At 40.5% G+C, this 23416-nt stretch overlaps 1 protein-coding gene across 1 annotated transcript in view; it reads right to left on the bottom strand.

Annotated features, from left to right (window-relative positions):
* The window catches only part of CCDC73 (coiled-coil domain containing 73), a 47583-nt gene that overhangs the window by 8185 nt on the left and 15982 nt on the right, over positions 1–23416 (bottom strand). The window contains exons 6-13 of the mRNA XM_035118190.3: positions 19379–19417; positions 14330–14465; positions 12428–12507; positions 9936–10064; positions 8843–8902; positions 6916–7014; positions 3600–3710; positions 357–561 (exon numbers count right to left, since the gene is read on the bottom strand). Coding sequence (XP_034974081.3) covers positions 357–561; positions 3600–3710; positions 6916–7014; positions 8843–8902; positions 9936–10064; positions 12428–12507; positions 14330–14465; positions 19379–19417 — 859 coding nt within the window. The remainder of the gene's footprint in view (positions 1–356; positions 562–3599; positions 3711–6915; positions 7015–8842; positions 8903–9935; positions 10065–12427; positions 12508–14329; positions 14466–19378; positions 19418–23416) is intronic.

Below are 23416 nucleotides of genomic sequence, written 5' to 3'. Positions count from 1 at the left end.
TCATTGCCCTTACTTGGCATCTCATAGTTTTATCAGCCTGGCTTTGTTCCGTCCTGCTGAAGGAAGTAAAACAGTGCAGACATCCTATTCCCCACCCACAATTATTTGTTGGGTAGTGTTGGGCTGCTAATGCTCTCATGGCTATCAGGGTGAGGGTATTAGGCTGCAATTTTAATATGAGCATTTGACAATGAATAGGTATTTCAGTAATGTGAGATTCTGATAATACATTTTAGCCTATATCTATATTTTAGTTACCATAGCTAAAAAATAATTATGTTAGTGTAGTTTTTCTTTAGATCAACATCTTCTGGACTGTTTTTCTTATAATTACACACACACACACACATATGTACCTTCAACACTAATTGATTTCTCTTCCCCTGTGTTTATATCAGTATTGCTGTGTTTTGCTTTTATTTCATCCAAATTCGAAGACTGAGTAGTTTTTAATCCAATGTCTCCTTGTTCAAGATTATTAAAAACTTCTTTTGATTTTTGTGTATATTTGTTTCCTGTTTGGCTTGTATGCATTTGATTTTCATAACCTGTCTCGGTAGCCTGCAATTAAAAAAAGAGCACATGTTTCTATTACTATTGAGCTGAAATGGGGAAATGGGTATTTCACAGACATTTACACCTCTATGAAATTTGCTCCCCTCTTCAGCAACTGTTGGCACCCCTCCACAAAAGAACATAAGATAAGCCTTCCGATTTTCTAATCCTCTTTTAAAGCCATCCAAGTTGGGTGCCAACCCTGCATCCTGTGGGATCAATTTCCTTTTATGTGCTCTCTGAAGAAGTATTTTCTTTTCTCTCTCATGATTCTTCCAGCATTCTGCTACATTGGCTGTCCACAATTTCTAGTGTTATGAGGGAGGAATAAAATTTTTATCCATTTTCTCCATGCCATGTGTAATTTTATAAACTTCTATCATGTTGCCTCTCGCTTACCTTTTCTCTAAACCAAATAGTCCAAATAGTCCCAAATTCTACAATCTTTCCTCCTAGGAGTTTTGCTCCTCCCCCCTGATCACTTAAGCTGCCCAGCCCTTTTCTGGACCTTCTTCAACTGTGCAATACCCTTCTTGGGGGGAGGTGAAAACAACTGTAAACTATTCCAAATGCAGTTCTTTCAACATTAAGCAATTAATACGGAAGGAGCAAGATGACCATTCAATGGATGGAAATGGAACCAACCGTCAGGGTGGCTGTCCTTTGTAAAGGCCTCTTACAGTATATTTGTCTATACTGTATTTACACTCAGCTCTGAACTTCAGGGGCTCCAGAATCTGTATTAAAAGTGAGACTGGGGAAAGCAAGTACGCCAGCACAATCACAATGCTTTCACACACAAAGGAACACTGCTAAGAAAAAAATGAACTAAAATTCTTAAAATGGAATCCCTGAGTTTAAGAAAGAGAAGGTCCTTGACTGGTGGCCTTCCTTTTACATTTTGTACATTTTCCTGGGCTACATACCGTGTTTCCCCTTTTTTAAGACACCGTCTTATAACTTTTTTTCCTCAAAAAAACACACGGTGGCTTATTTTCAGGGGGTGTCTTTTTTTTTAAGTGCTGGTACAACTGGGTCCCACTGGCTCAGGACACTCGGTGCTCTCTTCCGCGCACATTATAAACACCACACTCTAGCCTACTGTGCTATCCAGGTTTTGCTGTCAACCAGGCTGGCAGCAGCTCTCCAGAATTTCAAACTTGGGGGTACCTGGGGGTTAAACCTGGGATCCTTCTGCTCCCCGGGCTCTCTCACGCCGGCCGAGGAATGAGGAGGGAGGCCGTGACCCGTCCCGCTCTGAGATGCTTGTGAGGGAAGCGCGAGGGGGACGAGGCTTGGGCCCATGCCCCTGGCGCGCGCGCGCGGCTGAATGACGAGCCGAAGCGGAACCTTTTCTCTGTGGGGGGGGGGAGACGCGCGCGCGCGCAAACAAACACACACACACACACACACACACACACACACACACACTGAGAGAGAGACACGCACAGGGAGAGAAAGAAAGAGACGCGCGCACACACACACACACACACACACAGAGAGACGCACGGGGGAGAGAGAGAAAGAGACGCGCACAAACACACACACAGAGAGAGACGGATGCACGGGGAGAGAAAGAAAGAGACGCGCACAAACACACACACAGAGAGAGACGGATGCACGGGGAGAGAAAGAAAGAGACGCGCACAAACACACACACAGAGAGAGACGGACGCACGGGGGAGAGAAAGAAAGAGACGCGCACAAACACACACACAGAGAGAGACGGATGCACGGGGAGAGAAAGAAAGAGACGCGCACAAACACACACACAGAGAGAGACGGATGCACGGGGAGAGAAAGAAAGAGACGCGCACAAACACACACACAGAGAGACGCACGGGGGGGGGAGAGAGAGAGAGACGCGCGCGCACACACACACACACACACACACAGAGACGGACGCACAGGGAGAGAAAGAAAGAGACACGCGCACACACAGAGAGCGTGCGGCTGCAGCACACACAGAGAGCGTGCGGCTGCAGCGCTCACGAAGCAGCGCTGCACTTAGGGGAAGATGGCCAGGGAGGGGGGCTGCGGGGTCAAGGCAATGCGTGAAAGGGAGGGATGGCGAGGAAGAAGTGGGGAGTGAAGTGATCGGGGCTTTAACATGCCCGCACGCGCAAAAGGGAGGCTCGGAATATGGAGATCGGTTCTGGCTGCTTCTCTTAAAGTGCCGCAAGTAACGAGCCTCTCTCTCTTTCCTCCTGCCGCTCGTGCCCTTGGTGCTTCGTGCGGCGCTGCTTCACGCTTTGTCAGCGCTGCAGCCGCCACCGCTTCTGGGCACCCACCCGACCCCGCAGGCTTCCTCCTCCTGCCGCGGCCGGCATTGCAGGAGCTGGGTCCTGCTGGCTGGTGCTCCGTGCGGCACTGCTGCACGCTTTATTGGCACTAAAGCAGCCACCGCCGCTTCCGGGCACTGACCCGACCCGGCAGGCTTCCTCCTCCTGTCGCGGCCGGCATGCTGGGTCCTGCTAGCTGGTGCGGAAGTATGGCTTATTTTCGGGGTATGTCTTATAGCTCTCAAATGGTTAAAAACCCTGCCATGGCTTACTTTCTGACTACGTATTAAAAAAGGGGAAACACGGTAGATGTGTCTTGAATCAAGATGCCAGGCCATATTGAAAAGGACAGCAAGGCTGAAATCTTCAGTAAGAACCTCACCAACATTGGCACCCTCCACTTAAGGCAATATTCTTTCCTTATACTAGAAATGTATAGAAATCAGTTTTGATACTTGGATTTGCTCCTCTGGATTAGAAATTTAAACATATACAAGAAGTAATTATGGATAAATCTTTCAATTCACTGAGGTCCTGTCATAGTTGTGGAAAATGTATCTCGTACTGAGATACCTAAAAGCTCTCACACAATTATTCTAATGTCTCCAATGTATGAACTAGATGGATTTCTAAAATATGCCTGTTCTTGTTTTAGTTAATAATAGCTTCTTGAACTTTTGGAATTATTTTAAATGTTTTTCTAACTTCCTGGTAACCTTGTTAATTCAGTAGTATTTAAATGGGGGGGGGGGAACACCCTACTTCATTTTTCCAAGTTGCTTGTGTTTTCTCATATTCATTCTGAAGATTAAAGAACTTTTCTTCATTTTCTTTTGCCTTCTCCCTTTGCAGCTCATTATCTCTTTCAAGGGTCTGCAATAAAATTAATTATCCAAAAAATAATCAATACCACATTAATGAATTTTGATGTGTTTTATGTTGCTTGGACCTTTTCTTCTAACATGCTGAAAGTGCCATACAGATCAGTGATAATGTGCTATCACAACAATAATTTTCATAAATTAACAGAAAGGTGCTTATAGTTTAGCTAACAGGAAACAGGGGGAGGTTATGAAAAAGAAATGGCTATAAAAGGGTATAAAAATACTTGCCATTATTCAGTTTCACTGCATAAGTTTTAATGTACTGAAAAAGTAATATAAAGTGCAGAGCTAAGAAATATGAAATGTAGCACATTCTAAAGCTTTGTTTGCGAAGATAAACACTACAGCACATCCTAGAACATATTTTTATTACAATAATCAAACCTGAATTTTATTAACATTCCATATAATATAGAGTTAAGATTAACTTAAGGACTGTGAAACACCATTGCAAAAATTCCAGTCTGTAGTTTTTCTTGTTTGATTTTCCTATTTCATTTTTAAGTTGGTTCAATGAAATTAAATCTCTGTTAAAAGAATACTGGTATGCTATTCCTACTGCTACTTCACATTTACGTAGCACCAGCAGTGTGCAAGGCAGTACACTAAGAAGGATTTTAAACTGCCATACTTGTCTTAACATTTCTGGATTAACTCATTGTCAGCTTTGCTGTCACATTGATAAATTAAAGTAATCTTGCATAAATCAGTAGTAAAAATTCTCATACATCTCTCAGGTACTATACAATTTTGTCCTCTTCACATTTTTGAAAAATGAATAAAAGGGATACAACCCAGTGTATCCACTACCTCATATAAGATGATGTGATCAAATTTGCCAATGTAAACAGTGTTAGTGCATTTAGATAAATGGTGACTATGTACGGTTTCTGTGATTCTTTAAAACCATTTCTGGGGTTGGGAAGAGTCCATAAAAGCTCTCTTTCAAAATTAATTATTTGCTGCATTGCCTTTTTCTACAGACAGTACTTCTGAACCTATACTGCACTGAACATTTCTGAAACACTGTTGGCTATGCACACTAAGGTGATTATTTGGAGAATGAAATAAAAAAGTGTAAAATTTACCTAGAATGTGGGGGATGTGTGGCCCTCCAGATGGTGCTGTACTCAACAGCTCCAGCCAGCATGGCCAGTGGAGTCCATCTAGATTGCTAGAAACCTTCGCTAACTGTGGTAGGGATACTGCACACACAGTTTTAAATTTAGCTGTTGTTGCTTTCTTTTTAAATGAATCAAAATATATAGAATGCTTGAGGGAGAAAAGAGACCTGAAGTCTCCTTTCCATGCAATTATCCCTCTATATGGTTCCATTTACTGCTTGAGATATTAAAAAAAAATCTTTCACAGATTTTTATTAAAAAGTGGAATGTAAAATCATTTTAAAAATTAATGGAACCAGAGCTCAAGGTTCGTTACACAGGATTCTAAAGCTCTTTGCCCCCGTTTGAACCAGTTTGTGCGGGGGTTCCATTCCTGGGCCCGCATGCATAAGCCCATTCCGCCCTTTTACGGGTCGAAAAAGACCTACGTGTCAGCAATCATGCATCAATTGGACACACCTAGAATGGTCACCGCCTGTACTCCTTCCATCCCTGCAAACACAATATGGCTCTTCCACCTACATGGCTGCAAGGCGTCCTTGCACAGCTATATTTTCAACAGGGCATAAATACACAGGCCCAGATCACATGGTCAATTTCTAGATTTTATCTAAAACATATAAACTATGCTATCCAAGCCTATATACATTGCATTTAATGTGTATGCTTCATTTAAGTATTATATTCACATGTGGATGTCCTTTGGCCTCAGAAAGGGAACTGATGCATTGAGTGGGAGGAGGCATGATTCCCTCCACCAACACCTACATACCGTAGGTAGCAGAGCATTGTCTGATACTGGTTCCTGATGCCATCATTATGCAGTTTTGCTGAATGCACTGCTAGTTAAATTGCTGATAGAACTACTCTAAGCAGGTTATATTATAGGAAGATGCTTTTGTCTACCAGCATAAGAACAAATTATAAATCTGCCAGAAAAGATGTGCAATGTGTGCTGCTGTATTAAAGAGCCATCATTCTTTCTCCACTATGGTCAGGCAAAGGCTTCTGGAAGCACACCAACAGAGCATAATGGATGGCCATCCCTGTTTGTCTCAAGCATCTGGTAAACATGGAGATTTAATTACTTTCAACTGTCTAACAGTTGTTTGTAGACCTGTCCTCCATTAATTTGTCTAATTGGGGTTTTTTAAGCCAATATAGCAGCCATGGCCATCATCACACCTTGTTAACTAGAGGTTGCATCCACTGTAATAACCTCCAGGAACAGAAGAGAAAGTTATACATATGGATGGGATCCTTCCATGAGTGCAACTTTCCTTCCATGAATGGAAGCTCTTTTCATTCATGCAGCATTTACACTAGATGCAATCCTACTATGTCTTCTGTTGAAAAACACCCTCGTTCTGTTGCTCTTAACTAGCTGCCTTTTAACTCACTATGACCCTGCATTCTAGTACTATGAGAACTGCCTTTATCTTCTGTCTTTCTCCCATTCATAAGTTTATAAACTGCTGACATGGTAACCTTGTCTAAATAGGTGCTGTCTAAATAGCAACCTACACATTTTCAGACCCCTGGCATACATGCTGCCTCAGCAAAAAGCCTGGTTATATTATGCTAGGAGATATAGTATATGAAATATGTGAGGCCCCCATTTTGTCAGAAATAGCCAGGCAGATTCCATTGCATTCAGCAGAGTATAAGCACACTTGGTCAATAGCAGTGGGGAAAGGACACCCTTCATGATCGAAAAACTGTGCTTTGGAGAAATATGCATGAGAGAATAGTGCATATCCTAAATTACTAAAATTGAAATGTAGTATAATTATCATGTTGCCTCATCCAGCTCTATGGAAAGCCACAGGATACACCTCAAGGTTCTGCCTGATAGGGTGACAGTCTTAAGTTCTAAAGAGCATATGACAATCTTTTTAACAAGTTTAAAATACTTTCTAAAAAAAATTGTAAAAAAATTAATGTTTTATTATAAAATGTAACCTGTCCTGGGATCTTAGGGTGAAGGGGGTGGGGTAACAACAACAACAACAACTTTTATAAAATTATTTAGCAGATAGCCATCAAGTTTCTAATCAAGAAATATCTGACCTGACATGCTTCTTCTAGTTCATTCAATGACATTCTGGCATTAGCTTCAGTTTGTCTGCAGAGCAGTTGCTGCATATGTTGTAGAGATGCAATCATTTCCTTTTTAATAAAAGAAATGCATTCTCTTTTAAATGACATGATTATTCTGTAAAGCTGAGCACAACAGGATATGCATATATATTTGTAATTTCTTTATTAAAATGTTGGTATTGTTATACTTGTGTAGGAAGATGGTTCAATCATAACCAGAGGCCTCCTTATCCTGAATGTCAAAGGTAAAAGACTGGAAGAATATAAATGGCATGTTGGCTTGAAGGTCAGGGGGGTATGAAGTAGTGGTTAATTTCATACAACTTGAAGTCTCAAACTGCTGCAGCTGAAATTCAGTGTTTTATTGCTCTTATGATTATGAAGATGCTAGACCAGGCATCCCCAAACTGCGGCCCTCCAGATGTTTTGGCCTACAATTCCCATGATCCCTAGCTAACAGGACCAGTGGTCAGGGAAGATGGGAATTATAGTCCAAAACATCTGGAGGGCCGAAGTTTGGGGATGCCTGTGCTAGACCATTCTGAGCTTCCAAGCCACATGCACAATATTGGGGGAAGAGGGAAAAATTATATAAAGATAACTAACTACAGGTTCATAATTTGGCCCCTAGTAATTTAACAGTCATGTTGGTAAAGTTCTATTGGTAAACCTAAACAGCATTACCAATTCAGGATGTATTATTTCACATCAAATTAATATGTTTGTTGGGTCTTCAGGTTTCAATACAACACTGAAATCAAACAGCTATAATGCCAGTAGTACAACTCACACAAATGTTTTACAGACTGAATACCTTTTCCAAATAAATAAATAAATATCAATTAACTTGTATTTGAGTAGGCTTACTATTATAAAGTGTTTGTGGAGTGTTTGTTTATCATTTCTATAGCAATAAAATGTTTTCTTAGTTTTCTTAAAATGCTTTAGCAGATTAGGTAAAGCACAACATCCACAATTTAAGGCTACAATCTCATGCATACGTCTTTGGGATCTGGGAGTTGAAATTTTGGTAGTAAAGTGCTCCTAACCCACTGTTAGAATCTAAAGTTTCAGTTGTGATGATGAGGTCAAGGAGCATCCTTTGACTATAAGGCTGCAATCTTGCAAATGCATACACTTGCCAGAGAGTATGTCTCACCCTTAATGGGGCTTAATTCTGAATAGAAATGTTTGGATTCAACTGAGTCAGCGAAGACATTTTGGTACCTGAGGCAAGCCACAAAATGGCACCACCACCACCAACAGGAAAGAATGAGTGAGTGAAGACCTACATTAGGAACAAGGGGAGAGTGGGAGGAGACCAGCTGTGCCTCCTATTCACCTAGAGGTCGCCATAGAGGTGGCAAGGTGCGGCTTCCAACATGGCAGATACAACCTCCAAGGAGTGTGCTGCAGCTGTCGCACAGCAGCAGCAGGCAATGCATTCTTTGGAGACAGGATCTGCTGTCCCTGTGGATCCTGCCACCTGAAGTGGTCGCCTCACCTTGTCTCGGGTGGGTCAGTCCTGATTCAACTGCATATCTGAGTAACCAGGGAAGGCCTTCTCAACAATGGTTGTACATTTCCCCCCAGGCCATAGGGCTCTAAGCACTCTTATATTAACTTCATATGGATTCATCCTTTGACAACGTGGCTTAATGACTGCCATGGCTTAATGACTGACATCAGTTATTTAACATCTTGGAGCTTCATACTGGCTGGGCTATGGTACAAAAGGAACTGTTCAACCACATCATTAACACAGCAAATAAAAAAGGCCTAAAACTATACATATCTCAGAAAACTACAAAGTTTACTATACAAAGCTGTAATTTTAATTGCACATATTCTTAATAAATGTAATTGATATATAATATATTCTTAATATAGAAGTTACCTGCTTTTCTTCTTTAAGTTGTGCATTTTCTTCAGTGAGTCTTATATTAAATTCTCTCTCCTATAAATGAAATAAACCATGTTGTTGGTCCCTTATGGTTTGTGCTGCAAGCACAGCACCCCATGAAAGAGAGTGCAGAAAAGTGGGGTCAGATAACAGGAAACTACTATATACAGAGCAGTTAGTGTAGGAGGTAATGGGAGGATGCAAAGTGCAATTGGATTGTACCCTAACAATATTATATAGCTATGTTTACCATTCAACGGTATTATATCAGATTTTACACAGAAAAAAATAGGATTTTAACATTATCCAGCATCACCATATACTATACTATATTTATTATTATTATTAATTATTATTATTATTATTATTATTATCATCATCATCATCATTCTTTGGCGATCACTCGTAGCCGAGTAAGATTGTCTTCCATAAACACGGTTTTAACACAGTTTTATACTATATATAGTGTAAAGGTAAAGGTACCCCTGACCATTAGGTCCAGTCGCGGACGACTCTGGGATTGCATGCTCATCTCGCTCTATAGACTGAGGGAGCTGGCGTTTGTCTGCAGACAGTTTCAGGATCATGTGACCAGCGTGACTAAGCCGCTTCTGGAGAACCGGAGCAGCAGACAGAAACGCTGTTTACCTTCCCGCCAGAGCAGTACCTATTTACCTACTTGTACTCTGATGTGTTTTCGAACTGCTAGGTGGGCAGGAGCTGGGACCGAACAACAGGAGCTCACCCCGTAGCGGGGATTCGAACCACCGACCTTCTGATCGGCAAGCCCTAGGCTCTGTGGTTTGGACCACAGTGCCACCCTCGTCCCATATAGTATAGGAACTATACTTTATATAGTATAGGAACTATACTATATATAGTATAGGAATTATACTATATATAGTATAGGAACTATTAAATTAAACTGCTTAACAGTGCACTGCACTGCATATTTACTATAGTTGCCTAGTACTATAGAATTTAAAACAGTGCTACCACACTGAAAACACCTATTAAAATATCAGTATAGATCTATTTTTATAAATTAATAACATGAAATCTTAACTGACAAAAAATTATCAAATACCATTGAATATTTTTGCTGTAGCTCTTTCAACTCCCATTCCTTTGCTGTAAGATTGAGATTTTCATCTCCCACTCTGTGCTGACAAGTGACATTGGACCTTATCAAGTCTGCTGTAACTTTCTTTACCTCCTTAATAAGGAAACAACCATAAATAGTTCACCCAAGATTATTTTTGCAATGCTAAGCAAGACAAAACATCTTTCCAACTCCAACTAATGCCCTTCTAAGCAAAATACAGAGACAAGAATATTAATGGCATTAAATATAAATAAAATTGACAGTGATAGCTGATCTTTGAAATGATGTTTCACAGTTACAGGTCTCTTGTGTGGTTACCCATACGTTTTTTACATTTTAGATTTACACTGCTTTCACAAAAATAGGTGTTTTATGGTTTTTCACTACAGTATTGCCTTTTTTATAACTGGAAATAAATGAATATTGCATTAGTTTGTGGCTAATACTGTGTGTTGTAATGATACCAGAAGGTCCACAAGAGCTGCTACTCTAAACAACTGACAGAAGGAGAAACGAAGATCACTAATTATTCTAAGTACTCTCACTGCTTCATCCCAGAAAAGTTAAGAAAACATTAGTTTAATATATTTGACCTGTGTTTACCTTTAAAATGTTAATATTTTGCAACTATATTTATTTCACAATTCTTGTCTGCTGCCCTTCCTAGCTTGTTTAAAGCAACTCGTACAGCAAATAAACAGTACAGGCTTTGATCTTATTAAATTACAATGTATAGTCTCTAGAGTCATAAATATTGCATCTTTCCCCCCACCCTCCCTCTTTTGTATGGGGTAGCCTGTTCAGTATCTCTCTCTCCTTGAGTGCTCTGACGTTTACTCAGACAAATAGCAAAGGTTATGAATGCTGTTTGTAGATAATATCAAGAATTCTTCATGATGCCACAGCACTGAACCAAGCATTCAGAATGGCAATAGTTTTATCTAGCAGCAACTAAGTTTGGTCTGTTTAACTTTTCTTCATAAAGGTGGAATTTCCCCTTATCACAATCCAATAGTTTAACTGTTCTGGACAAAATCATATAACAGTGGAAAGTATAAATGGTTATTATCTGAACTGCTGAATTTTATGAATGCCAAGCTATCCAAATACCCAAGCTACCAATTTAATGAAATTAATAAAATGCAGCTAATTTTTGAAAGGATTTTAAAAGGCACCGTAGACCGTATGCCAATGAGAAGCTGTTCACCCTATTAAAATGCAAAAAGAATGCTAAACTATTGTCATAAACACTGATCTCATTCTCATCCCTCCCATCCCCCAAAACCCGTTGGTATAAAAATAAACACTCAAATTATTGTGGAAATTCTGTTTCTTTTTTGTATTGGCATCTATTTGCCTGTTGATGATGGGGAAGGGTTCTAAAGAGCTTAGAGAGGTTGCTCAGCTGCTATGGTTCTGGCAGAGGGCAATCTGTTCACGGAGTGTTCCAACAATGCCCGTCCGCCAGCAGAACAGAAGCAGTTGGCAGAACCCTGGGACCCTCTGGAGCAGATTCGGGAAGCACAGGTGGATGCATGGGAGAGGAAAGGAGACGTCTGTTTGCATAAAGTTGGGTGTTGCTCAAGCTGTTGTCTGAGCTATTTTGTTGCATAACTCTAGTAGAGTAATATAATGTACCTAGCAGTTTGAAGTGGGATAAGGAGTGACATTGCAGAAATACTGCTGCATCCCCGGGAGAGATGGGAATAGGGCAGTTTCTTTACAAATTTTTCACCACACCAGCTCCAGGCATCAACTTGTGTATGGGTTCTTTGGTTTCTGAAGACTTATGACTACAGCCTGAACTGCCCACAATCAGAACAAGTATGTAAATATACATAAAAACTGGATGCTAATGGGATCCATGGAAAAGCCCATGCAATCATTCACTGTCATATCAATCCACCCTTAATACATTACACTGTCTGTTTACAAATACTAGTTGGTGTAGCCCACCTACTCTCAAGGGTATGTTGCCAAGGGCCTATAAAACAATTGCAGAGCCTTCCCGTTACTTTCAAGGCACAATTCTACTTGCTGGCTTTGACTTCCAAATCTCTTGCTGGCTCAAGGCTAACAGACCTGAGAGACTAATCTCTCACATAAAATCCATTGCGACTTTTAAGACAAGACAAGCATCCGTTCTTGATTATAATCACAAAGTTCAAACAGCAAGGATACAGAGGGAGATGTTTTTGGTGACTACTCCTCCATTTTAGAACACACCTCCCCTAGGCTCTGTTAAAACCTAAGTCTGCATGGCTCCTGAAAGTGTTGTAAAACTTTCATGTTTAGGCTGCTCTTAAGCAGGATTAAGCAGATATATGGTAATTTTCTATTTCTATATTTCATACACATTTAGTTGGCTAAGTCGTGGCCTTTTCATATTTCCTTCATTTTTAGCTTTTTGCCAACCACTCTGAGAAGAGGTGGGATAGATATATAATTAAATAAATAAAATACAATACACCTACCTCTTTTAGGTTATCTATTTCAGACTTTTGTCTTGCGTTCACTGCTCTCAATTTCTTATTGAGTTGAATTGCTTCCACAACTTATGAATAGGTTTGCATAAGATTAAAAAAGTAAAGAACTAATATTAAAATACTTTTATTTTCTACAGAATAAATTTAACCTACAGAATCTCTATGTGTTTGTTTTCTTGTGGAGAAATTATGTCCAGAGGCAGATGTTGACAATCCCTCTGGGAAATAGGAGTAATCAGCTGTATATGTGATTACTCAGTTTCATATATTATTTCCATTTGTCTTTTTATATTCCACTTTTGTCCTATAGTTCATATATTTAACTTCTTAAATTGGAGATAGGTGAAGGTTTTTTTGTTTTTTGTTTTTGAAATCAGCTTTTGACACCCACCTGCCATATATTTGTAAAATATTTATGCAGCATAAAATTGGTGCATACTGTACTGAAATAAAACCTAAATCTAGCAAGTTTTTACATGTGATTAAGCAAAAAGAGATTAATATCAGTAGTTTGGAAACCGGAAGACATTTCTTGTTCAATACATGACCTTCCATAGGACTTTTCAAGAGACAGTAGTTTCATGCTCAGAATATACATGCTGATTACCAATGTTGCTGCACTATCATATGAATTTCCTCTGCAGTAAAAGTGCAATGCAGTTAGTACAGGAAATACATTATTTTCTTGTTGAACAGAACCAGCTAATATATATTGAATATTTTAATAAATGATAATAATATATTTAACAATTTTAAGCATTTACTTTGCACATATACTGAAATTATATTAAAATATTGAAAATATATTAAAATCTCATACATCTTTGTTTTGAAAAGATAATCGATTTTTAAGAATAGAATTTTAAGAATATGTGATAGATAGAGTGGTATTCAGCTATATTTTACTCAGAGCAGACCCTCTGAAATTAAATTAATGTTTAATTGGTCTATTCTGAGTAAAAATGATTTTGAGTGGTTTACAGATGATGACAGTGTTTTGTAACTGTGTACTTGTGATGGGAAGGAGTGCTTTAATTGTCTGATTGGTTAAATAGCAATCATCCCGGTTAGGGCGAACCCTTTACAAATGTCTCCAACACTCCTTTCCCCCTACACCAGGACAACTCCTTCTTCTGTTACATCTGACCAACCCTCTCGGTCAACCCAAACCCCCCTCTCTCTGCTCACAGCTAACCACAACTCCCACCCTGTTTTAAAGTGGGGAGGTGCTATAGAAAGCGGCTTTCTGAAGTACTGCCCCCCTACCCTGTTAAACTTTGATGCAGCTGTGTGTGGGGGGGGGGTGGCACTTAGCAGAGCAGTTTGTGCAGCACCTTCCTACCTCTGTGAAACAGCTTGTCTGGGTCATCTATCACCCTGTCATCAAGCTAGAGTTGGTGTGGCCACCAACTGAACCACCTGAAGGAAGATGTACTACAGCATGCACTATTAGGTACAATTTATGAACAACATAGGTGTTAGTCGAGGATGGTTGGTTAATTTTATCTTGAATTTATAATCTTTTGTATTGATAGTGACATTATGTTTTGTTTTCTGCTGTAAATAGAGTATAATATTGATAATGATGATGATGTCTTAATATGCCACATCTCAGGAATTGGGGAGGAGCAAATATGAACTGATTAAATGTCCTGCTCCCTGCCTCCCTTGATCTTGTATTTGTGTCCAGTTGCTGGCTGTGGGTGTGCCACTACATATCTGGTTACAGGTTATTCCACTACATATCTGTCCATCTAGTCACTTCCTGTGGAAGACCACCAATAAGGGGTAAGCTGTCATTCTCCCCTGCTCCCATGAGTTTTGCTGTATTTCTCAGCCTTCACACATAAGGGCTGGATCATCTCCTAGGTTCATCACATATTTATTTACCATTCTGCTCTAATCTCGCGTGAACGTCTTTTATTTTTCTCAGCTGACATGTGATAACTGTATGGCATTTTTCAACCTCGTTGAGACTCTTCTGATGGTCCTCCTTTGCTAATACGTGTAATTGCAACTTTTGTTCCTGCGTTAAAGAAAAGAAAGAAAAGAAAATAGTTAAAGACAAACTTTTCATATTAAATGATGTCTTTATAAATTAGATGATGCAGGAATGATAAAAACACTTATTGGGAGGTAAGCCCCATTGAACACAGTGGAGCTTACTTATAACCATACATAGAAATTGTGCTGACATCCCACGTGGAAGGGCAATAATCTTCCAGCACAGTTATTAAAGATCCCTATAAGGTAAGACAGAAGCCACTGTAGAACTGCAGATGACTCCCAGCTCTATCTTTCTTTTAAATCAGAACCAGTGAAGGCGGTGAAGGTCCTGTGTGAATGCCCGGTGGCGGTTCGAGGATGGATGGTGGCTAATGGATTGAGGTTGAATCCTGACAAGACAGAAGTACTGTTTGGGGGGCACAGGAGGCGGGCAGGTGTGGAGGACTCCCTGGTCCTGAATGGGGTAACTGTGCTCCTGAAGGACCAGGTGCGCAGCCTGGGAGTCATTTTGGACTCACAGCTGTCCATGGAGGCACAGGTTAATTCTGTATCCAGGGCGGCTGTCTCCCAGCTCCATCTGGTATGCAGGCTGAGATCCTACCTGCCCACAGACTGTCTCACCAGAGTGGTGCATGCTCCGGTTATCTCCCGCTTGGACTACTGCAATGCACTCTACGTGGGGCTACCTTTGAAGGTGACCTGGAAACTGCAATTAATCCAGAATGCGGCAGCTAGACTAGTGACTGGGAGTGGCCACCGGGACCACATAACACCAGTCCTGAGAGATCCACACTGGCTCTCAGTACATTTCCGAGCACAATTCAAAGTGTTGGTACTGACCTTTAAAGCCCTAAACGGCCTCAGTCCTGTATACCTGAAGGAGCGTCTCCACCCCCACCATTCAGCCCGGACACTGAGATCCAGCACTGAGGGCCTTCTGGCGGTTCCCTCGTTGCGAGAAGCCAAGTTGCAGGGAACCAGATAGAGGGCCTTCTTGGTAGTGGCACCCGCCCTGTGGAACGCCCTCCCAGCAGATGTCAAGGCAATAAGTAACTATTTTACTTTTAAAAGTTTTTAATGTTTGATGCTGTACTGTTTTTAATATTCGGTTGGAAGCCGCCCAGAGTGTCTGGGGAAACCCAGCCAGATGGGCGCGGTATAAATATATTATTATTATTATTATTATTATTATTATTATTTATTATTATTATTACTATTACTATTACTGTGTCTCCCCTATTTCCACCCCACTCCCACTGTCAGGAATATCATTGCTAATGGTATCGAAAAGGCAACAAGTGATACAGAGAATCAGTAGAGGCTTTCCTGGTCAGAACCAGCACTTTCAGTCTTGAAGCCCAGGCAAAATGTGTCAACATGTGCTTTAATCTTTTTTTAGCTTTCTGTAGATATTATTTTATTATTTTTATTATTTATTTATTTATTTTGTTATTATTTTTATTTCCACAACTCCAAACAATTGCATGCAGGCACTTCTCTTGCTCCCCTATAACAAAGATCAAACTATGTTTGATCCACCCATCTCCTGGCTGTTTTTTAAAACAGAAATGCAGGCACAGAGTGCAGTAGCATAGGAGAAGGGTGTGATAAAGCTTTTCACAATGGACCAAAAATGTTCTCCACTCTTGCCATAAAGAAACTCTAGGGGGGGGCAGGATGTGGTCACAATATGTGAGTCCGCAACCCCTTCTAAAGGCATTCCTTGGAAGTTTAGCCAAGTTCTTTAACACCAAGATCAGCAATGACGGGTAAGTTTATCCCAAAAGCAGCTTGCTCACCACTCTCATTCTTCCCCTGCTGCAGTGTGCAGCTTCCCGAGAGGATTGGGTAACATTCAAACAGAGCAATGACAAAGCCTAGCAGTCATGTTCTACCGAAGCATGCTTTGTACTCTGCTAGAGTAACATGGCAGATGTAATATGGAAAGGATAAAGGAAGAAAAGCAGGGACAGAGAAAAGGGATGGCACAAAGAGGAAAGTGAGATGCTCCACCTACTTTTGGCTTCAGTCCTACCAACTGCTGGCTCCAACCTTTCCCACTACAAACCACAGCTTCAACCACAGCTAGGAAGTGATGAGTGACCCCCAATAAATTACCCCTAGAGAATGCAGTCCTTGGCAGAAAAAGGTCCCCCACCCCTGGTATAAACAGACAAGACTGATGGCCTCCTGAAGTTAGGTAACCAAGCCGTCAAAGCACAATTCTAGCTATAACAGCTGGATTAGTACCCCCTTTTACCACACAAGTTGCCAGAACTCTGCAATCATCATCTGTGGTTCTTGTCTATTTCTCCCCCTGCTACATATACCATCCTTTGATCTCAAGGCAGTGTACAACATTAGTAACACATTACATTTAGGTGCCATAAGTTGTACTTGCCAGGGCATTTTAACATATCATGTAACTTAATATAAACTACTGGTATGTTTTTATCCAATCTGTTGAATTGTGTAAGGTTTTTTTAAAAAAACCTGCTGATTCTGCTGTTTTGTACTGCTTTATTATTACATTTATATTTTGCCCTTCCTTCCAAAGCAGCACAGGGCAGCATATATATGGTGTTATTATATTGTTGTATTGAAGGGTGACACTTCCCCCTCAAAAAATAAATAAATTAGTAAGTAACAAATTATATTCCATTTCAATGACATACTCCTTTGGGGGGCATACAACTAAAGATAGAAGTTTAAGAGACTAACAGTGAATATATATGTGGATTCAGTTGTCAAGACAAATATTATATGCTGATTTATCATAACATAAGCCACTGAACAGATTCTAGCTCATAAATTTTAGTACCTCAGAAGGTCAAGTATGACTTCTAAGTTTGGGTCTTTCTAACGTCACTGGGTTAATTATTCAAACACTCTTCTGGTCAAAATGACCTCAGAACTATTTCCTTGCATTTATTGTTCTATTATTGCATTGGCTCTCTTCTATCCCTGCTTATCTCCTGTTCTTCTGCTTGGAAGTTCCTGTACTCTAAAATAAGCGGGTATGCCTTGCCCAGTGATTTCATGTCATAGTAAGTATAACTGCAAATGCTGTCCTCAGTTATGCTATGTCCTGTTATGTGTACTCTAGCTTACTGTTTTCAAAGGGTCTACATTTAATTGCAAAATAACTTATGTTCATTTAATTTGGACGTTAAAATTTATGCCATCCATCTTGGTGCTTCCAAAATTAAAGGCTTCAGTTCTGAAACTACTTTTTCTCTTTTAACTTTATTGTGAAGCCTCAGTTCTCACAATGAGACTGACTAAAATTATGCAGCAGGTTTAATACACATTTCAGCTTGTCTGATCGCTTTCCACATTATTTTCAACTGATGATGAGGTTAATAACATTTCCCCTACTTCACTGTGAGTTAAAAAGCAATCTGCCTAAGTAGCAGAGAAACCAAGCAATCACTTGGCTATGTGAGAAGCTGTAATATTATGTACTGAACTTACCATGTGGCAAAGGCTAAATTCTGGATATGAAATGAAACTCAGCACCAACGCTGACATGAATATGATTTTTTTAACGGTAGCTTCTTTATTACCATTGAGGAGATTTGTTTGGAGAGGAGGTCTGCTTGCAGGTAGATGTTGCCAGTCATTTGTAATGGCAGGCTGGGGCACTTGTTCATGAACTGAGCACTTCTGCTGAAGAGAGGAGCCTATCCCATTGGAAAGGAGAGGCTGAGGTATGTAATGGTAAGTAAACCCTCTCTTGCATAGTCACCCAGCCTGTTGTTTCAGACAGTGGACTAACTTGAGTATCCACAAAAAGCAGGCACCCTAGACTGCCATGTTAAGTAAAAAGCTAACAAGCCTCTCCTGGTGCAGTTCTATGCATGAGTAAATGCCATAATTTGTCACATAGTTTATCTCTTTCCTCTTAATTGTGCATATGCATGTGTACAACAAATTTTGTGCAAACAATTTTTCTGCAAGCACAGGAACAATTTACAAGGCTGGACATGATTTACTAGAATAGATTATTTGCAATAATTTTGCATGATCATTAATTTAATATTTGTATAGATAAAATAGATTACACATACTTCTTAAACAAGAAGCCTAACTTAAAAGTGAAATAGAACAAAACACATTTTATGTTGCCTTTGATCTTTAACTTGTAGCCTTATCTCCCAGGTCAAAGGACACATTATTCAATTTCACCATATTTTGTGTAAAATCACTGTAGCGTTGACGATGACTTTCAGTACAAATGTCATGGTACTTAAGGCTAAACCGGACTCTATTTTTTGAGCTTCTTAATTAAAATCACAGTTTATAATGGTCTGACAATATTATCTTTATTCTTTCCAGTTGAGCAGCAGCAGAATTTTCACAGCTTTTAGTCAATCAAGCTTAGCAATGTTTCAACAGCTCTCTTTAATTTCAAAAGTGGTTCAGCAGAGTGACTAAACTGAACTGGCACACAAAATTCTTCTATGTTATACTGGAAGAAGAGTAACACACTGCCTGTGTCTTTCATAGCATTTTAATTACAAATATTAGCCTGAAAATAAGAAGTAAGTCTAACCAAACCATAAAGTTTAACTGTAATTTTCCTCGCAAACACTTAAGTTATTATACTAGCAAGGAAAGTTAGAAAAATAATGCTACACAAAATAAAGTCCCATTTTGTTAACAAATAAATCCAAGGATTAAGGGAAGTTTGGATAAGCACCTCTGCAATACTCAGAAGGATATTTGAATATATACCAACACCTCTATAACATGTAACCATAAAATGCAAAGAACCCTAACATTTTGCTACATGAAAATTTTTCCACTCACAGAATGATTGTTGCATTCATGGAAAAGGGTCATTTCATGAGAGAAACCATCCTTACATGAACAGAAGCAAAAAATTAGGATGCAAGCCTTTGACATTTTTATAGCTATTGTAGCTCTTACCATTTCGTTAAGCTTCTTTTGCAAAGAGTAATTTGAAATCTGTAATAATGAAAATCATTAATGATTTAAAATGCATTAGCAATTAATTGTAATTCTTCTAGTTTCAAGGAAGTGGAAAAGTTGTAAAACTTGTAACAGAAATGTAATGCCAATAATAAGACTGCATGTATATGAAAAGCCTTGAAAATAAACCCACATTGCTAATAGGCTGCCAGCTTGCACATACTCAGGTTATTTATTTATGGTGTTAAAAAAGGGAAGTGGGGGGAACAAAGGGCATGATCCCCTCCCACCTTGGTTATGGGCATGGGTGCAACACCAGTATGTTAGAAGGGGCTCTTTACTCGTTCTCCATATTACCATCCACCTCTCTGCCTCTCCTTAGTGCAGACTACTCATGCTTGGAGCACAAATAAATTATATTAAATTAAGAGGGAAAGCTGGCTGTGTATGTGAGCAGTGTGCACACAGGATGCCCCATAGCCTCTAACAACCTACCATGCTGCCTACATGTATGGTCATCATGAGCATAAAGCCAAACCAGATATAACGTTTGCCATGTAGCATTACACCGCTGTTAAAAGGAGGAGGAGGAGGCGGCAGTGGGTTGAACCATATTGGAACCTTGCTTTGTGGGTGGGGAGCTTGAACTCTTTGCCCCTGTAATGGTACTAATCAGAACTGGACCTCCTGCACACCTATTCACAATGGGAGGAAAGCACCAACTGATATCAATTGCAGCTTTTCTCCCCATTTCAAATGGCAGTAGTGGGTATTATTAGTCAGGACTATGATGGAAGCAAACCCACCCCTCTACCACAGTCCTGATCCTGATTGGATTTTCTGCGCCCCACCCCATTCCAAGGCTGCTTGATTTTTTAAGCACACACACACACCAGTTACACAAGGGAAAACCACATGCCTAACATACCATCTATTTTTGCCTTTAGACAGAGTGGGGAAAGCACAGTTCTTTTGAGTCTGGCTGCATAAATACTATATATTTCAAGCATTCTGGAAATCTATCTTCCCCTCAAAGAATTCTGGACCATGTAGTTTGTTAAGGGCTGCTGGGAATTGTAACTCTGAGAGGGGTAAACTACAGTGCGCAGAATTCTTTGAGGGAAATAATGTGATTCAAATGTGCTTTAAAAGTATAGTGTATACACAGCCTATGTATATCTGACTGGAGTGGATGTTATGACTACAAACATCTTATCTATTTCTTCATTTAGAGAGAAGAGGGGAGAAAACATAGTTCTTTTGAGCCTGCGCAAATCTTTAAAAAGTGAATACTGCTGGGACTACAATGAAATTCATGTCTGTTTTTGTAACCTTTTCCTGCCTGATTTTACTCATCCCCAGAGTCCAGCTTTGTGCCTGTTTACAAGCATGTTTATAAAGGTGTTCAGAAAAAGAAGAAGCTCTCTTTACAATCTTTCTCCTTAAAACTATTTTCCTTCTATTTTTATGCCTTGCTTAGCTTTCTTATCACTGAGGCTCTAGTGATCATATTCCATTTATTCCACCTCAAAGCCTCTCCCCACATTATGTTTATAATACCCTTCTGGGGCACAAATGATAAAATGCACCACTGGAAGATGGATCTCTGCGCATCTCCACACTAACACTAGTTCCACATGGGATACAATCACTTACTGACTACGGTAATTCAATTTGCACAATTATAATTGGTGGGGAGGTCTTGTGCAACAAACCCTCTTTGCCAAAAGACCAGACTTTTTTGCAGTTAGGAAAGTGATGGGGAATGCTCTGGAATAGCACTTGTTTTGACACAACTTTCTCTAACTTCTCCACACAAAGATCAGAATGAATGCTCATTAAATAATAGCATCATCTACTCTCACTGAAAACAAGCAGGTCGAATGCTCAATAAACAGGTCATTTGCTGCTCCTTTTTAAAACTCTATGCAGCTTCCTAGAGTAGGATCATGGCATGCATGGAATGGGTCTAATTCTTTCCTCCTGAACTGCATTCCCAGTGAAAACTGCTTTTCGCCCTGAGCTGCTATTTGCTACAGAGGGAAGTTCACTGGTGCCAATGAAAGCTTCTCTACCGAGGCAAAAAATACTGGAGATGAATGTTGAGCATGGCATCAACTCCCAGTATTACGCCATATTATTTTTCTCACTGCTGCTACATGTATAATATAACATGGCTCTGAAAGGCCACACTACTCCCCTGTTGTATTTCCTTTTCACCTGTATGTCTGCATGAATACTGTGCCAGGTTTATGGATCAGTATATAATAAATGTTGCATTCAATCATCCTATGACTTTTCTATGCCCTGAAGTTCTTGCCAGAGCAGAACCAGCTGCTTCTAAATTTCCAATTGTATAACTCAAAGATTAAGGCAAGATTGATTATTATAGCCCAGTCCTAAGCACTGATCAACCCTTGTGGTACAAGCAGAGGCTTGTGCTGAAACAAGTAAGTTCTCATTCACTGCAAGGGAAACCACCTTCAGAGGTCTGTTCACATACTGTTTCTTGTACCATTTTGCCAGTACAACCTTGCACCCATGCAAGGAGCAAGGTCACCCTGGTTCCCCTTAGAATGTGGCACAAAATGCTCTCCTTCTTATGCTGGTCTTGTCTCATTTTCACTACAACCCACCTAAAAGAATCTCTAGATTTCTCTACAATACTAGGGCATGACTGCTATTGTGCCAGTAGAGAGACTAGGGCCCACTCCCAGCATCAGACGAAGGTGAAAAAATATTGATCCTGTGCTTTGCTGCCAATGTGCATACCGGTAGTAAAGGTAAAGGGACCCCTGACCATTAGGTCCAGTCGTGACCGACTCTGGGGTTGCGGCACTCATCTCGTGTTATTGGCCGAGGGAGCCGGCGTACAGCTTCCAGGTCATGTGGCCAGCATGACAACGCCGCTTCTGGAGAACCAGAGTAGCATACGGAAACACCGTTTACCTTCCCGCTGTAAAGGTAAAGGGACCCCTGACCATTAGGTCCAGTCGTGACCGACTCTGGGGTTGCACGCTCATCTCGCATTATTGGCCGAGGGAGCCGGCATATAGCTTCCAGGTCATGTGGCCAGCATGACAAAGCCGCTTCTGGCAAACCAGAGCAGCACATGGAAATGCCGTTTACCTTCCCGCTATAGCGGTTCCTATTTATCTACTTGCATTTTGATGTGCTTTCGAACTGCTAGGTTGGCAGGAGCTGGGACCAAGCAACGGGAACTCACCCCGTCACAGGGATTCGAACCGCCGACCTTCTGATCAGCAAGCCCTAGGCTCAGTGGTTTAGCCCACAGCGCCACCTGCGTCCCTGTAGTAGAGCAAACCTGAATGAGCTCACATCTACAAATTATTGCTCATGAGTAGAATAATCTACTCATATGAGCAATGTACCACCAGAAGAACAAATGCACCTGAGACTGCTGTTCCTCGGTGAACAGAAGTCCATTCACCTTTTAGGGGTGTGGTGGCTTTGTGGGACATCTCTCCTTGCCAGACCGTGAGCACTCCCGGCTTGAAATCCTGCTCCGTGTCAGCCAATTGGCCAATGGCAGTCTGGTGCGGAGGGCTGAACCTGAGGGAACAATCCCACGCCACGCCTGCCCCTGACACCCAGCTCTTCTTCATCGGATTTCAACCTATGATTTGCCTCTTCAAAGAAGGAAAATGGCTATCTCGTGCAAATTCCAGTGTTATAGAGTGCAGGTCTGCTTGTTGTATATATGACTAAAATGTTTGCATGAACTGCTGTTAGTGCAACTGACATACCAGTTGGCTGAAAACTGACTTACTGAATGCCTTTGTTGTGGTGAATTTAAATCAGATTCCATCAGATTCCATTGCTGAATGGTCCCCCCCCCCAACTATATCTTAGTTAAGAAAAGCAAGGGAGCATTTATTACTCTTTCAGTCCATGTATCATGTTCAGCCAACCATGAAGTACACGATATATCACTTGTGCTGTGTCATGAATTGAGCAGGACATAACAAATCCTTTCAGCCTTTTGCACAGAAGGTCAGCAATGTGAAGGAATTG

The sequence above is a fragment of the Zootoca vivipara genome, chromosome 1 (genome assembly GCF_965207765.1).
Source record: "Zootoca vivipara chromosome 1, rZooViv2.hap1.1, whole genome shotgun sequence".
Classification (NCBI taxonomy): Eukaryota; Metazoa; Chordata; class Lepidosauria; order Squamata; family Lacertidae; genus Zootoca; species Zootoca vivipara.
This window is presented reverse-complemented; position numbering and strand designations above follow the sequence as displayed.